This window comes from Plecotus auritus (assembly GCF_963455305.1).
Source record: "Plecotus auritus genome assembly, chromosome: 7".
In the NCBI taxonomy this organism is placed as follows: domain Eukaryota; kingdom Metazoa; phylum Chordata; class Mammalia; order Chiroptera; family Vespertilionidae; genus Plecotus; species Plecotus auritus.
This window is the reverse complement of record NC_137774.1, coordinates 15,377,524-15,394,860: the sequence shown is the minus strand read 5'-3', so window position 1 is coordinate 15,394,860 and position 17,337 is coordinate 15,377,524. Positions and strand designations below refer to the sequence as shown.

The window sequence follows — 17,337 nt, the reverse complement described above, 5'->3', positions numbered from 1 at the left end:
GGTGACAGAGCTCTTGTCCAATCATCAAGAACTGATTCTAGTGGGGTCATTGCCAATGGGAAGCCTCCTCCACTCTTCAGGCTGGCACCTGGTATTAACCCACAGTTTATCAGGGCCTATTCACTGTGTTGTGTCCATGAATCCCTGGAGAGCAAGGTTCTTTACTGCAGCCTGGGGCCTAGCCGAGCGCCCAACTTGTAATAGGTATTGCTGAAAGAGACTGGATGGAAGCGTGCACTGAGCATGGAAGATGCAAACGTGTAAAGAGAAGGAATAGTTTTGAGTAGAAAGGCAAGGCCATTTTCTGTGGATGTGAGCAAGAGGAGTGCCAAGTCTTATTGACACTACATGTCTCCCCCAAAAACAGGTTCTCAGGAAGGAAATTCAAGATCTGCCAGGGCACAGGAACATGGCCACATTCTCCTTTTGCTCTATATTTTCTGATCAAATGCAATAATCTTATCTTGCAATCTCCTAATTCACCACCTCAGCACACAGCTCAAAATCCTGCCCCTTACTGGAAGTTCCTTAAACTTCAGTCCAGGCCTTCTTCACTGCCGATTTCTGTCCCAGGACCATAGTAGGCATGTAATGCATCTATTAGAATGAATACTTAACTCAGTTTTATACTTACCTACCACCTTCCCACTGTCCTCAATTGAGCGGTACTGTAATTACTGGTGTATACTGTGTAGCCCCAAATTAAGTCACATTTCACTAATGTTTTTTAATAAGTATTTATTCTGTTCAAGGCACTGAGTAGCAAGGGATACGAAGGTCCCTTACCAAGGATCTTTAAAGAGGGATTTAAGACATGAACACACAACTGCAGCAGAGGAAGAGTAAAGCATGCCTTGAAAAGGGTGACTATGTCCAGCTGAAATCATTGTATCATATGCTCCTCATAACAACTCCTATGAAATAGGTACTATTATGCCAATTTCATAAATGCCAAAACTGTGGCATAGAGTTTTAGGCAAATTGCCCAAGTTTACACGGCCAATGTGTGGATTCAAACACGTTTGTGCTTAAATTCATGTTTGTTTCTAAAGGATTTTATTTATTTCTTGGTCAATCCTCACCCGAGGATATTTTTCCGATTGATTTTCAGAGTTGGAAGGGAGGGGGCGAGACAGAGAGAAATATTGATGTGAGACATATTGATTGGTTGCTTCCCGAAAGTGCCCTGGAGATCAAGCCTGCAACCGAGGTATGTGCCCTTGCCCGGAATTGAAACCAGGACTCTTCAGTCTGACGTTCTATCCACTGAACCAAACAGGCCAGGGCTAAAATCATGTTTTTTAAAAAAATATTTTATTGATTTCAAAGAGGGAGAGGGAGAGAGAAACATCTATGAGAATCATTGACCAGCTGCCTACTGCATGCCCTCTACTGGGGATCTAGCCTGCAACCCAGGCATGTGCCCTTGACCGGAATCAAACTGGAAAGCCTCAGTCCTCAGGCTGACATATCCACTGAGCCAAACCGGCTAGGGCTAAAATCATGTTCTTATTCATTACACGCTTGTCAGAGAATGGAGTTTTAGAAACTCTCTTTAAGAGTGGCAGGACATAAAGGTCAATTATAGGGAAGGGCAAGTAGTTGACTTAGGGTGGACTGGGGCATGAGGACAGAGTGGGCATTAGGGTGGAATGGAAGGCTGGGGTCAAATAACTCAAGGTCCTTGAATGCCTTATAAAGGAATTTGAATTTTAATCTGGAGAAGATGGAGAATCATAAAGATTTTTCAAGTCTGACAGTAAGAGATATACTAATTGTGCTCTGATTTGGACGATTACACTGACTGGATAGAAGGAACTGGAAAAGGCAGAACTTACTGGGAAGATCAGATGGAGAGCAACTTGCAATCCTCTTGGTTAAAGGTGATGGATGAGGCTTAAACCCAGGTACAGATGGCAGGAACGAGACAGCAGAGATTACACAATCAGTAACAGGATGTGGTGGGGAAGTGTCAAGTAACTCGAAGCTTTGGTGCCTTGTTGGCTGGTAGGACAATGGTACCAGTAACTAAAATTGGAAACAGGTGGAGCATCAGATTTGGGAAGGGAGAGGAGTGTGGTATTCTATAAGAATTCTGTTCCTCTGGGTTCAGAGCTGGGTTAATCTCCTTTCTGAGATAGTAGGCAGGAGTGCTGCTGACACACTGCTCCACACTTTTCCATCCCATCAGCCACCAGAGAGCTAGAATCCCTCAATGAACTCAAAATTCCGTTAAGACTTCATTTAGTCCACAATTATTGAACTTCTACTTTGTGCCTGGCACTGAGCTATGTGATGTGGACATAAAGAAAAACATTTTGTTATCTTTGGTTTCCTTTCTAAACCCTGATGCATAATCCTCAGTTAGTAGTATTTTACTTTGCTCAAATCTTCCTTGGACATATAATCAAAATGTTTACTATGTGCTCAACTCTGTAAAACACTCTAAGGAATTAAGAAAAAAAAGGAAGTATAAGAATCAAGCCCCGTCCTCCCAGAACTTACAATTGTATTGCGAAGCAGTGAACACAAAATGAACTGCACTCAGATTCCGAAAAGCCAGTAAGCTTATGTGGGACAGGGAATTATATCCTGAGTCAGGGAGGTCAGCCAGGAAATGTGGCAAACATTCAGATATGAGCTGATAAAGGGGAAGTGAAGGTGTCTCTGGTAAATAAGAATGGAAATGGCTGACAGGCCTGGATTTGTCACTGAGGGTAGAGAAGAGGCATGTCCATGTTGCAAGCCCAGGTGGCTGAGGCAGGCAGCTGCACATAGCACTCTGTCTACAAGCCAGTCTGCTTCTTTCACTGACACCTTGCCTGCTCACATTACTTTTCATTTTTTAGCATCCTTTCTTTCTGGGCAGGAATTTTGCTATTTTAGGAAAATAGGCAGATCTGAGCATCCAACGCAAGGTTCATGTTGAATAGCTTCTCCTCAGTCAAGGGGAGAACACAGCTGTTATGAGAGTAGGAAAGAAATAGACACTGTACTCCTCCTTCCTGGAAGACTGAGGAAACTAATTTATCCCTGCAAATCTATGGTTAGCTTTGATGCTAAACTTTCCCTTTTGTGATTTTTAGATACAGCAGAGGCTTTTATCAGCTCAGTAACAAGGCCTATTTCCTTTCACCAGGTAGCTCTCAAATACTGTACTGGCATTAAAGGGTTGAGGAGAATAATTCAAGACTGGTTCTGGTATACAGAACTACATCTGGAGGGCAAAGGCCAGGCAGATGACTCTTGTAATTCCATTGCCCTGAAGTTTATCCAAAATCCTAAAAATCAAACTCAGAAATTCCAAAACCACTTACTTAGTGAGCACCTACATGCCATACATTGTATTACACACAGATTACATACCTAAGAGGAGGTAAGGCAGAAATAAAAGATTCTTGTGGGAAAGAGTGGAAAAGAGGTGCACATTCCAAAGCACCTACCTAAGACTGAGAAACTTCACTATACGCCCTCCCACATCACCATTTTCTCTCTCTACTTGGGCAGCCTGAGCTTGGAGAAGCACAATTCCAAACATCATAAAAAATGGGTTCTCAAGAGTCTATCCCTTGATCACTTCAAACAAGATGTTATTTGTAACCCTTAACTCCATCCCTTCCCAACTTGAATGGATGGGGCAACAATCACAACAGACTCTGCTAAGTTTCCACAAATCATTGGTTTATTAGAAAGTTCCTTTCCCTAATTTTACAGCATATATATCTCTATCATATGCGATAAAGTTAAATACAATCTGTTATGCTTGTAAGGAAGGACAGGCTATTTTGTTTTTCTTTACTTTTTTTTTAAAGTTTTAAAATCACTATTCTGAAAGTTAAAGAAAACTGCCCCCAGGAAGGTAGAGGCAGCCAGAGTATGGCTCAATCTACAAGCTAATGGGAAGGGAAATAGCACAAAAATGTTAATACTGTATTATTTAAATTATTTACATGGGCTGAAAGCAAAGAAAAATGAGTCCCTTCACATCAAAGACATTTCATTTTTCCAGTGCTAGTTATCAAAAAAGTGATGCTTCTGAACCATGTGAGGAGCACTGAACAGGTAGGGGGCTCAGTCAAGAGCCTTGTTTGCCCAGCACTTGCTTCTCATAAACTCAAAACCTTATTCATTTGGGAATCCGAGAAGAAAGGCAGAACACAGAGCCTTGGCCCAGGTAAGTAGGGTTTGTTTTTCCTGTCAGATGACCACCCAACCAATTCTAGCCACAGGAATAGGCAGGGAAATGTCAAACAGGGATCTGCTAATTACACAAAAGAAGGTGAGAACTGCAATATAAATACTTTTGGGTCAGTGTGTTAATTAGGGCTCAAAACCTAGGTGAAAAGCAAGACAACGAAGAGGAACTGAGGTGATATTTCCTCTGGTAGGTACCATGGTGTCACAGAAGAGAAAAGGAATCTTTACTGCTTAAGCTAAACTGGGCTGAAGGTATGGAAACTATGAAGCAAAAGAATTTGCAGTATCTATAAATGTGCTCATGTCCCAACAAGAGGAGGAAGAAAACGGAACTCTACCATCCCCCAGTCTACTTCTACTTGTTTCTAGCTAACCAAAAAGGCACATTAAAAAAAAAAAAAGATTATCAGAGGAGGCTAAGTACTAGGAAGGCAAATGGACTGCCTAGAACAAGGCATCAGAAACCCCCAATCACTCTGAATCTCACTGCTTTCAAATAAAGCTCTTGAAGGTTTTCCTCCTCTGTGGGCCCACCTGTTTCTCTGTAAAAAACAACAACAAAACAAAGCATATGAAGGAGACTGCCATAAATGAGTATTCCTCTGAACCCCCCCGCTGAGTGATGCCCATTACTTCAAAAATCCCAGTGCTGGGGCACCACTTAATGCAAATTACTGAATATTTTGTCCCAGCAAAAATGTTAAACAATGTTCCTTTTTTGCTCTAACATTTTTATAGTTCATAACTTCAAAAAATACATGAGTTTGATAAAATATACATGCTTAGTCATTTTTGCATCTAGCAGAAAACAAATACTTTATTTTTTGCTTTCATCTTATAACCTTTAGTTTCTTAATTCAACTAGGCAAACATATTTACACAAAGCCACCAGAACAAGGATCACTTAAAGAGCTAGATGTAAAAAATATTATTGCAGTATACTACAAATATGGAACCTTTTTTATGAGCTACAAAAAGCAGCATTTGCGTTTATAGAGTTCAGTGCAATTTTTTTACGTTAAAAAAATCCTATAAATTAAGAAGGAAACATCAACATGACAGAAGAAAATACACCCTTCAGACATACAAGCTCCTCTCTGGGGAAGCACATGAGAAACTCTGTGTTCCGCATAGCTTGTAATCATGATGGGATCTTCTTTTCTGGGATAGTCCGATGTCTCTTCTGGGATGAGGGACACGAGGACATCAGTGCCAAACGTGTGGCTCTTTATGTGGGAAGTGGATCCCAAAACAGAGTAGCATCTGATTCCAGGTCTGACTCCCTTTCCACCTCACCCAGGATAACACAAGGTCACCAAGATATGGACAGACACTGAGAAGGCAGGATCAGATGGACAACCCGCCGGCCAGAGAGGAGGAAAATGTTTTAAAATTTATAGAAGGGAAGAGCAGAGGTTAAACAGTAGAGGGAGAAGGGGTGTACATAAACGTGACCATCTGGAAATGTTGCTGCAGAGGGGTGGGTAGCACTTACTGGTGTTTCCTAGCCTAGAAATACAGGAGGGGGGGGATATAAGGAAAGGGGGGGGGGAAATCCCTGATAGTGAACCCAAAGCAAACCTCAAATCTAAAACCACCCCTGCAAGCCAAAACTCAATTCTTTGGCTATCAGACACTGCCCATCCCAGCTTCTACTTGCTGGTATTAATGGCTCAACACCCCCAAGGGAAGACTTATGGGTCACCTTCCCTGGTCCTACCTGGGCTCTCCTCCCCCAACTCATGTGCCATGGCCAGGGGGGTGCTGCAGGTCCTGACCTGAGAAGATGGGGTGAAGAAGTGGGTGAAGGTGGAGGGCAGTGGCAGCTGCTGCAGCAGGCCGTGGGGCAAGTAGGGTAGGATAGAGGGCAGCATGTGGGACAGGGTGGAAGGTGAAGGGTCCAGGATGGATGGCTGAGGCAGGAATGATGTGAATGGGATGGCTAGCAAGAAAGGTGGCAGGGTGGCCAGGGATGATTGAGTGAGTGAGGTGGGACAAGGAAATGGGTGTCAGGTGGGGCTGGGGAATATGATGTACTTGGGCAAGTGGCTGGGGATGAGGGTGGGGGTGAATGCCAATGGCAGCAGCAGCTGCTGCGGCATGATGCTGTAGGATGGCATGCTGAACAGTTGTGATGGAGGTGGCAGAGGCTGTGGCCGGCTGCTGAATATGGATGGGCTGCAGGGCTGGAGTGGCTGGGGCCAGGGCAGCAGAGGCTGGAAAGGCTTTTACTTGCTTGGCTAGAAGCTGCTGCTGGATGTGCTGCTGTGCAGCCTGCTGGAGTTTGCTGTACTTCTCCATCTCCTCGGGGGTGAAGGTGATGGGCTGGCTTTCCAGGGGGGCCAGGGAAGCATCCTCTGCCCCATCGGCTGACTCAATACTAGGCTCCCCACTGGGAGGTGCATAACTGGAGAAGTGCTCAAGTTCTGGCACTATTGGCAGCAAGCTAGATTCCACAGGGCCTGGTTGACTGCCACTATCCAAGGATTCTAGGGTGTCCCCATCGCTGGGGTCAGGGAGGTAGTTATGGGAGATGGTTGGGTCCCCAGGATAGCAATCAGAGTGCACTGGGGTGCCTAGTGGAGCCACAGGGTGATTAGCAGTAGTAGCTTCTTCAGATTTTGGCTCTTCTGGAGGTGGGTCTGATAAGGAGCCAGCTGTTTCCGCTGAGGGGTACTGATGTCCAAATGGGGCATCACTATTCCCTGGAGGCCCTTCTTCTGTCTCTGACTGTTCTTGCTCTTCCCCTCTTTCTAAGCCAGACTCTTCACATTTCTTGGTGTTGGGCTTTCGGGTAGCTGGGAGTTTCCCTATCAGTGGAAGGACAGGCTTATTGCCAAGAGAGGGGGGGAGCTTGGGCCCAAAGTAACCTTGTGGCGGGTCCTTGAGCTTGAGCCCAGCTTTATTTGGGGTGGCCAGCACCTCCTCACTTACACTGGGTTTCCTCTCCACTTTCCTTGACTGGATCTTCTCCAGAAGAAGTTTGGCAGTGAGAGAGTTCTTATCTTCAGGGCTGCAGTCACTCTCTGATCCCCTTCCTGTGCCAACATTGCTGTTCTGAGAGGGTAGGCCTGTCCCTTTACTATCATCTCCTCTGCCATCTTCCTTTTTCTCATGGCCTTCTCCCCGACCTGATCGGAAATAATGAGGAGACTGGGAGCGGTAGATTTTAGAGCGAATGAAGTCTCGACGACCAGAACGCCTCTCCTCAGGGCTCTCGTGACCCCATGATCCTTTCCTAGAACCTGATCTCTGGGAAGGGCTTCTGGTGCTGCGGCTGCGGTCCCGGCTATAGCTCCGGCTTCGCTGCCAACTATGGGCTGTGGTACTACGGCTTCTCCGTTTGCTCCGGCTGCGGCTGCAACTACTGCTGCGGCTGCGGCCCCGGGATCTTGAGCGGTCTCTGGTATGACTCCGAGACCGGCTTCGGGACTGGCTGCAACTGAGGCTATAGTCATCAGAAGATGAGTATTTGTGCCGTTTGGACCGGTGCTTGGAGCTGGTGTAGTCTGAGTCATCAGAGTCATGGGAGCGCTTTGAGTGCCTTCGTGACCGGTCACTATAGTCACTGTAGCTGTCATCAGAATAACTGTGCTGCCTACTATAGCAGCTCTGGTCTGAAGAAGCCTCTGAGCTACTTGAGTAAGAACGCTGGGAGGAACGGTGTGAGGAATGGCGCCGGCCAGACCGTGAGCGGCTATGGGAATGCTCACTGCCTGAGTCTTCCTCCTCCTCCTCCTCCTCCTCCTCACTGTACTGGGATGGAGACTTCTGGTGCAGCCGGCGTGATGAAACATCATCACTATCCTCATCTCCACTGCTGGGTCGACTCCGATGGCTGGACCGGCTGCTCCGTTTGGTGCTAGCTCTTCGCTGGCAGGATGAAGTTGGAGGTTCACCTTTATGTTTCCTCCCACCATGATCCTGAGAGCTGCCACCACCTCCACCTTCATCCTTCTTGCCACTGCTCCCTTCTTCACCTGGGAGGGATCTCCGCTGGGAATCATCTTGGGCTCGCCGCCGTCTTCTTGGTGGTGCAGGGCTACCACTCCCAGGGGGTTCTGGTTTGGGTCCCCGTTCAGAATCTGCCGGGGCTGACTTATTCTTCTTTCGTTTCCGTTTCTTGCGCTTCTTAGACTTCTCCCCAGATTCCACCTTAGAGCTTTTGTCTTCTGGGTCAGCCTTGTGTTTCCGTTTGTGTTTGCTGGATTTTTTGTGTTTCTTTTTCTTTTTGTGTCGGTGGGACTTCCCAGGTCGTTCTTTCTTGCTAGGAAGGCTTCTCCCTGTGTCTTCTGTTTCTGATCCATGGTTGCCACCAGGCTCCTGCTTATTCAGGCCACGACAGGAAGATCCTGAAGCAGGTGTATCCATTCTATCTCCTGAGGAATGTTCTGCTTTCTCTCCTCCTTCCTTCCTTTTATTTGGCTCACCAGGATCAAGGCTGTGGAGATGGTCCTTTGAGGAGCCTCCTATGTCCTTTGGTTTTTCTGTCCCTTTAGCTCTGGCATCTTTGTTCCTTGAAAGTTTAAAGTCAAAGTATAAAGGGTTACAACTGTATGAAATGGAGGGTTCTGCCTTGGTGAAAATTAATAGTTCTGATGGCCACTGTAGGGCAGTGCTTTCGTCTTTGCTCAAAACTGGGAAGAAGGGACCAGTAGGATGTTTGGGTCCCTCACGGCTTTCTTTCCCTGGTGGGGTGGTCTGAGAGGTTTCTTTAGAAGGGTTAGACTCACAAATCTGGATACCTGAAGACTTCTGACTCTGATTCTCTAAACTCTGCTCACTTATGTCCCCTCCTGAAGCCTTCTTTGTTTCAGCTTTGCTTCCAGGTTCTGAGGGCTCAGCCACACTGGTTTCCGCCTGCTGCTCCGAGATTTCACTAACAGTCTTTTCTGCTCCTTGGCTTGCTGCCACCTTGCTGAAGCGTTTAGGCTTGGGAGAATTGCTTTTTTTGCTCTCTAGGGCATTCTTTGTGTGTGTATTATTATCACCTTCCATTTGTTCACTAGCTCTCATAAAGAGGAGGAAGGGAAAATTAGGTTTTACTTTGCAGTGTGCTGGGGGGATGTAGTGGTAATACTCTGGCTCTGTTGCCCCAGCTCCTTCTTCTCGCTTCATTCTTTTTAACTTAGATAATGTTGAGGCAAGGGACCCTCCATCCTGAGGGTCTTCGTCCTCTTTTTTGCCATCAAGATTACTACTAGCATCAGAGTCTCCCACCTTCTGCAGTCCTTGGTCAGAACCCTTCTCATCAGCTTTTGTTCCATCTTCAGAGGTCCCTTCCTCTGCGTGGTCCTTAAAAACTGATGCTATTGATTCGAGTTTGACAGGAGCTTTCTTGGCAAAAGAAAATGACACTCCCAATTTTTGCAGTGGGGTACCCAGATTATTCTTAATGCCAAAGCTGACACCTTGGGAGACTAACCCAGGAGCCTGTGCCAGTCCAGTGGTATTAGTGATTTGTACTGCAGTGAAAGGGCCTCCTTTATCTGTGGAGAATTCAGATCCTAGTCCACAAGTGGCAGAGACACTTATGCCACTATTTGTAGCTGATTCATCTTTATCATCATCTCCACCTTCTTCATCTACAGCCACTGTGGTTGGTCTGAACATAGGACCACTTCCAGGTGCACTACATATTGGTTTAAAAAAATAAAAAACAAACGAACAACAATAAAAAAAAACACAGGTTGAGGAGTACATTTCATACGTCTTCTAAAATACTTACCTCATGGTCTATCATTCTTCACAGGTGGGTCTAAAAGACACTGAGTGGTGATCATTCCCTAGCCTTATGCTAATGAAGAGAACTCTCTCAGTGAGGTTAGGCAAAGTCTCATACTGTTAATCTATCAAGCTACATTTCTAAAACTAGACAGTTACTACTATTTCTTCCTAAGGTATCTAAAATTAAAATATTTTATCATTATCTTCTGATAAAATCTACCCATCCTGTATCCATGCTCATTTCTTATTGTATCATCCTACCCATCAGTATGTTACCAAATGTATGGCTGAACCTTTATCCATAAGGTTTTATTCAGCTAAAAAAACAACACCCTAATTTTCTTTGCTTTCAAATTTCATTTTTTAAAATGTGCATGTTCTCTGAGTTAAATATAATCAGAAACCTCCAAAGTGCTACTACTCTATCATAGTCTGTGGCTAGTATGTCTGTTTTAGAAACTAAGGGTCTGTGCCTATTTCCTGGGCCCCACATCTAAGCATACTTATAAAAAAAAATATTTTTTTAAAAATTGATTTCAGAGGAAGGGAGAGGGAGAGAGAGCTAGAAACATCAATGATAGGAATCATTGATCAGCTGCCTACTGCACGCCCCCCATTGCGGACTGACCCCACAATCTGGGCATGTGCCTTGACTGGGAACTGAACCATAACCTCCTGGTTCATAGGTATATGCTCAACCACTGAGCTACACCGGCCAGCTGCTTTGGTTTTGATTCTTTCTGGCCATTACATACAATGATCACGATACTACTAAGGACTTCCTTAGGTTTGAAAACAGGAACACTGAGCCGCCTCAAAGCCACCATTTTAAACCCCTGTATGCCTGAAATTTTTATAGTATGTGAACTATAAAGGCATCTCTCAAGCTAAATTGAAGAATGAAGAGCATTAGATATCTATTTGAAGTCCGCGTTATCTGAACTCTACCTACTAGCTGTCTTAAACTCAGGAATCAAATATATTTGGATAATGTGGTATCCCTTGCTATCGGAAGATAGGAACCCAACAGATTTGGATAGCAATAGATACTTACACTGTGTTACAAAACCTACCACACAGCAAAGAAAACCTCAAACTGAATAAAAAGGGGACTTATTTTGATATTTGCTTAGTCTTTGCCACGTTACTTCAGTAATGCTTACTATGGGATCATGCATTACTCCTAGGATAATTAAATACCTGATGAGGGTTCAAAACTTTGTTTTATTCTCCGAGATTACTCAGTCATCTTTTAGCTGTTTGTTTGTAAAACAGAACTAAAAGCCACCTTTGAGGAAGAACATGTATTAAAAAATGTCCTGAACTAGAAAGTGGTCTGTTACATACTTTTTTTTTTTTTTTTAAATATATATTTTATTGATTTTTTACAGAGTGGAAGGGAGAGGGATAGAGAGTTAGAAACATCGATGAGAGAGAAACATCGATCAGCTGCCTCCTGCACACCTCCTACTGGGGACGTGCCGCAACCAAGGTACATGCCCTTGACCGGAATCGAACCCGGGACCTTTCAGTCCGCAGGCCGACGCTCAAACCGGTTTTGGCTGTTACATACTTTTTAAGGAGGTACCCTTGCAACATGTCCAAGAGGAATGTGTTTTACTACATAAAGAGCTGCCAAAGAAGCAATCTATAGACAGTTTAACTCAACATTAGGTTAATTCTGTTTCAAAACTTACACTAATGTGTGTTTTCTCCCTTCCTTCTGCCTCCAAAACATAAGAGAAGCAAATAAGTAAAAAAGGATCCAGACACAAAAATAAACCTAGTAAGTCAAGGAACTAGGCTGTAAACTTTTAATAGGAACAACCAGTTTATCTTTTAACTGTAACCAGTTCCTTCCTTTGGTCCTGGTCAGCCATTAAAAATAAACATGGGGCCCTAGTTGGTTTGGCTCAGTGGACAGAGTGTCGGTCTGCAGACTGAAGGGTCCTGGGTTCAATTCCGGTGAAGGGCACACATGCCCGGGTTGTGGGCTCAATCCCTAGTGGCAGGAGGCAGCCAATCAATGATTCAATGATTCTCTCCATCACTGATGTTTTTATCTTTCTCTCTCTCCCTCCCTCTCTGAAATCAATAAAAATATATTTAAAAAAACAAACAAATATGGGGCCCAGCCAGTGTGGCTCAGTGGTTGAGTGTTGATCCATGAACCAGGAGGACACAGTTTTAGTTTTCTATCTCTCTCTCCCTCTCCCTTCCTCTTTCTGAAATCAATTAAAAATAAATAAATAAAACCAAAACAAGCACGGATGAGAGGGGGGTAGAAGAGGTTATATGGGGGACAAATGGTGATGAAAAAAAATAACAAAATAAAGGGAGAAAACATCAACTTAACCCAAACCAAACAAACAAACAAACATGGGGGGCCTAGACCTTCTAACTGAGCATATACCTTATGAATCCTCAGATGCTTAAAGACTGGGTCCCCAAAGTCTAATTGCTTAGAAATTCAGCCTTAAGTGGAAAAAATTTCACCCAAGGCAAAATACCAACCCCAAACTGTTAAGCAGGAACCTTAGAGCATTCCCTAGGTTTCACAGTGTTTAGTATTAACTTATAGTACTTAAAAGGCAGTTAGGCTGCCTCCGCCCGCGGTCTGCCTTGCCATGCCGTGCTCTGAAGACACACTGGCTGTCTCCCCCAGCAAGCAGCCCCGGCCCGCGGAGGAGGGCGGCTTGCGGCTCCGCTTCGTGCGGCTCTCGGAGCACGCCACCGCCCCGACCAAGGGGTCCGCGCTTGTGCTGTGGGCTACGACCTGTACAGTGCCTATGATTACACAATTCCACCCATGGAGAAAACCCTTGTGAAAGCCGACATTCAGATAGCTCTTCCTTCTGGGTGCTATGGAAGTGTAGCTCCATGTTCCGGCTTAGCTGCAAAACACTTTACAGACATAGGAGCTGGTGTTATAGATGAAGATTATAGAGGAAATCTTGGTGTTGTACTGTTTAATTTGGGCAAAGAAAAATTTGAAGTAAAAAAGGGTGACCGAATTGCACAGCTCATTTGTGAATGCATTTTTTATCCAGAAATAGAGGAAGTTCAAGTTTTGGGTGATACTGAAAGGGGCTCAGGAGGTTTTGGTTCTACTGGAAAAAATTAAAATTTATGCCAAGAATAGAAAATGAGAAATAAAGAGTTTTTGTTTGGTGTTTTGCACTTCTGTAAACTTAACAGCTTTAGATTCTAAAAATATTTGGTTCTCTCATGATCAAGGAAAAAGGTATTCTGTTGGGATCACATTGAACTTCTTTGTGTTTTTCTACATTTGTTGTTGTATAAATACTCATGGTAACTTAATAGTTTTGTTTTCAATCAAATGTACAGCAATTATAGATCCCCAGAACTGTATTATTTAATTCACTAAATGCTACCCATTCAACAACTTATTCTTCGGTTTGCTTTATAAATCATAAGCAAAGCCTTTTATTCAATAAATTTGAATTCTTTCACAGATACAAATTATGTAAAATGAACTAAAAGATAATAAAAAAAGTTATTCCTTGTTCTCTTAAAAAAAAAGGCAGTTACTACACTTGAATCTGTGCTGCAGTACTTTTTAGTTATAAAATAATAATGTAACAAATGTGTTTTTCATAAGAATGAATGTTGGAGATAGGAACAATAATAGTTGCATAATTTACTGAGCATAATTTATATGTACTAAACACTCTTATAAGCACTTTTAATGTAGTAACTTAATCACTCTTCACAACTATAGAGATTAGACTGTTGTTACCATCTCCATCTTATAGATAAGGAAACTGAGGCATAGAGGTTAGATAATTTAAGGTCACAAAGATTGTAGAATATGGCCTCAGGTGAGCATCTTCTTAGTCAGTATATCATACTCTAAGTATAGATATGCTTTTAGGTTGAAAGAGGGATCTATTAAAAACTTAAGCATTTTAATTCTTAAATCTTAAGGATTATAATTATCCATAGACCCTCTGAGGGAAAATGTCCTCACCATTCAGCTTGTTTTCTTTGCTCTGCCAACTCATGGAGACGCCGAAGGGCTTTTTCCTGTTTCTTCTCATCCTTGCGGGATCTTGAAGAAACATTTCGAGCAAACTCTCTCTGCTTGAGATCTTTCAATCTCTGGGTTAACAAAAGAAGGGAACAGAGGGAGGGTGATTTAGAGTAACTTGGGATCCTGAAAGCAAGGCCTTTAAAATTTACCCTCAATCAACGGTTATAGTGCTAGTGTAGAATACACTGTTATACTCTCTTCTGGTAATAGAAAACACAATGGCTGATTATTTTGGGTAACACACTTGTAGTATCTGCATTTCTAATTACAACAGCATACCATTTGCTTTATTGGGAAAACTTAAATGATGTCAGAAGCAATGAGCAAATTTTAGAACACTAGGAAGAAAGAAAAGGGACTATTTAATCACCTGCTCTTCCAGGATGCAAAACCAGACAAATAGAACATGAGATAAATTGTAATAACACAAGCCAAAGAAAACAGAAAGGGGTTAAACTAGTACAGAAAGTTACCCAGGTGTAAGATCTTAAAAAAAGCAATGTACAGCTTACATGGGGAGGTTATTTGAATCAGAACTAACAAAGAGAAAGCATACGTTTATTTCACCATAAAAAGGTGCTATTATTTCCTTTTAGCATGAACAGTTTTCCTGTGACTTTCAAACAAACCATTTTCCAATGCTACTAGCATGTTCGGAGCTCACCAGTTCGACCCTGTTTCATCCGGTCAGGCTGGTGAAATTAGACAGTAATATGTATAGCTTTTCATTGCTTCATGGCCCTGAGAGGAACATCCAGGGGATGAGAAGGGAGAATAGAGATAAATCAAATAATTTATTACTTAAAATCCTAATAAAAGAATGGATCTTTTATTCTCAGAAGCTATTATATATTTTTCCTTAAAACAAAAGAACAAGAACCAAAAAAGAACAGTGCTATGACACACTGGTAACAGAGTCCAGACATATCTATCTGCAATGAAGACAGAATTAAAATTATTTTTAACACACTAGATAATATTAAAACCAAAAGAAACCAAAACACATACAATAGCCTATGTTTTTACAACAGCATTGGGAAAAAGAATTTGACCCAATATAAAGTGGACATTGCTTTGTGGAAAGTCATGATGTTCAACAGACAGAGGAATTTTCTTAGCTAGTATTTATGAAATGTGTTTTGAATATTTTTGAATTGGGAAGGGAAAAGGGTGGAAAGACACACACAAAGAAAGATATACAGCTAAAGACACTAGTAGAAAAACTCACTCTTGTGATCTGGGCTCCCAAATTAGAAGGATTTGCTTTCAATACATCAGCTGAAAATGTCACATCACAAAGAAAAAAAAAGTAAAATAAAACAAGAGTGGAAGAGAAAAAAAAATAAAGCAAGCATTACTACACAAGCTCTCTTAGTGAATCTGCAAACTATTATACTGAACAATCAGGGACAAAGCCATCAACTCTAAAAGGGGTGGGAAGAAAGGAAGCACCTGTACAACACATATATGTGTACATTTACACAGACTTGACATAGTAACAATCCCTCTTACATAAATGGAAGCACTGTATTTTTTTCAGGAAAAAATAGTTATAGAACTCAAGGAAAGGCCACTGATGTCTAAAAGCAGTTAGTATTATTTTCATTTACCTTTATTTTGAGGACGCTCAAGTAACCAACAGCTGGCAAAATTGTTTTACTGAGGCTAGTTGCCCAGAATTATGATTTTTATAAAAAACCACTTTAAGACGGATGATCACCTATTTTAAATAAACATGGATTCCAATTTCCTCTTTCTGAAGAAAATGAAGCATAGAGAAAGAGCCTGTCAGAACTATTATATGATTACTAGAGCCTGTCAGATCTAGTTGTTTTTTTTCCTTCCCCAAACACTTAACAGGCTCTTAAGATTTAAAAAGAATGTATGCTTTTTTCATATCTGCTATTTTCTCTCAGCCACCCAATAAGCCTGGAAAATCTACGGGTGTCTATTCATTTCCTTTTCTCTTACAAACATTTCATCACTTTTTAGGAGTTATTTCAAACTATAGGACACTGTCTAAAAGAATGAGCATTTTGCCCTGGCCAGGTAGCTCAGTTGGTTAGAGCGTTGTCCCAATACGCCAAGATTGAGGGTTTGATCCCCGGTCAGGGCACATACAAGAATCAACCAATAAATGCATAAATAAGTGGAAAAACAAATCGATGTTTCTCTCTAAAGTAAAAATAAATAAAAGAATGAGCATTTTTATCCAAGCCTGGAGTCTCCAGGATAAGTCAGATAGTACATGGAGCCAAGTGTTTAGGAAGCCACTTCACGTGACTTTGAAGCTGATGGGGACAGGACTATGTCCACATCATCCTGACGATATTCTACCTCAAATTCCTACCACGACGTAATTGGAGGTAGGAAGGGAAGAAAATGAGATGCTGTCAATAAAACAAATCCAAATTGCATAACCTTTTATGCAAAGCTATCCTGGTACTATATAGGGTGCTGCAAATACTCCTATCACCTTTACTAACTTTATAGTCAAGTCTGGGGTCTCAAAAGTAGAATTGGGAACCCTAGGATTCTAACCCAAACCTTAGAGACAGGGCTTAGAAACTGCTTCAAACCCAAAATATATTTGAGGTCTCTTTCAGATAAGGGCATTCTGATAATAAAAATGAATTCCTAACCCAGTTTTTCCTTTCTATTCAAGGTCTAACTAAATGATCCCTCCCAAAGTCTCTACTGATCGCTCATAAGACTGGATTTTTCTTCTTTCTGAACTGTCTTATTAGCACTTTGTGCTAACACTCATCTAGCAACCAACATACCTTGCTCTGACTATACTTATGCCTACCTTTCAGAAAGGTGGTATGTAAGTTTCAGAGTCGAAAAGTTAGGTTCAAATCCATTAATTACTAGCCAAGTGGTTTCACCTTTTTTGAACTCTAGTTCCCTCATTAGAAAAAGAGGGCTATCTAGCAGATTTATGAGATTGTCGAAGTAAGTGTAAAGCACAATATTGACTCTCCCCCTCATCTTTATTTGGGCAAGGACTAGGGTTATCTTTATAATCAACCTTGAAGTACACAGAACAATACTAAGTCTACAAAAGGTGTAAGTAGTTGGCGAATAATTTGGCTTAAACATTGGATCCTTGTCTTTTCCCCATATAATTTTTTACCATATGTAGGAAATTTTTATTATGAAATGTTTTCATATCTCTAGTAGGGACATGATTCAGGTTATATATAAGGTTTTCCTAGTTATTACTCTCATATCATAAGGAGTTTCATTCTTTAGAGAATCAAAAAGTCTAAAATTTTAAGTCCTTTTCCTTCTGAACAGAACTGGGCCAAATGCCAAAAAAGATCCTAACCAGAAACTTCTCAATTTCCTAAGTAAAA

At 42.2% G+C, this 17,337-nt stretch overlaps 1 protein-coding gene and 1 pseudogene across 14 annotated transcripts in view; one reads left to right on the top strand and one right to left on the bottom strand.

Annotated features, from left to right (window-relative positions):
* Nucleotides 1-5,576: 5,576 nt before the first annotated feature.
* GPATCH8 (G-patch domain containing 8) overlaps nucleotides 5,577-17,337 on the bottom strand; it is a 76,976-nt gene continuing 65,215 nt past the window's right edge. For all 13 annotated transcript variants that reach the window (XM_080682069.1, XM_080682074.1, XM_080682072.1 and 10 more), the window contains 2 exons: nucleotides 13,916-14,046; nucleotides 5,577-9,829 (listed from right to left, as the gene is read on the bottom strand). In XM_080682069.1, the coding sequence (XP_080538195.1) occupies nucleotides 5,938-9,829; nucleotides 13,916-14,046 (4,023 nt within the window). In that variant the 3' untranslated portion in view covers nucleotides 5,577-5,937. The remainder of the gene's footprint in view (nucleotides 9,830-13,915; nucleotides 14,047-17,337) is intronic.
* On the top strand, nucleotides 12,445-13,162 carry LOC308255121 (deoxyuridine 5'-triphosphate nucleotidohydrolase-like; annotated as a pseudogene). Its single transcript has one exon. The product of its transcript is annotated as a deoxyuridine 5'-triphosphate nucleotidohydrolase-like (transcript).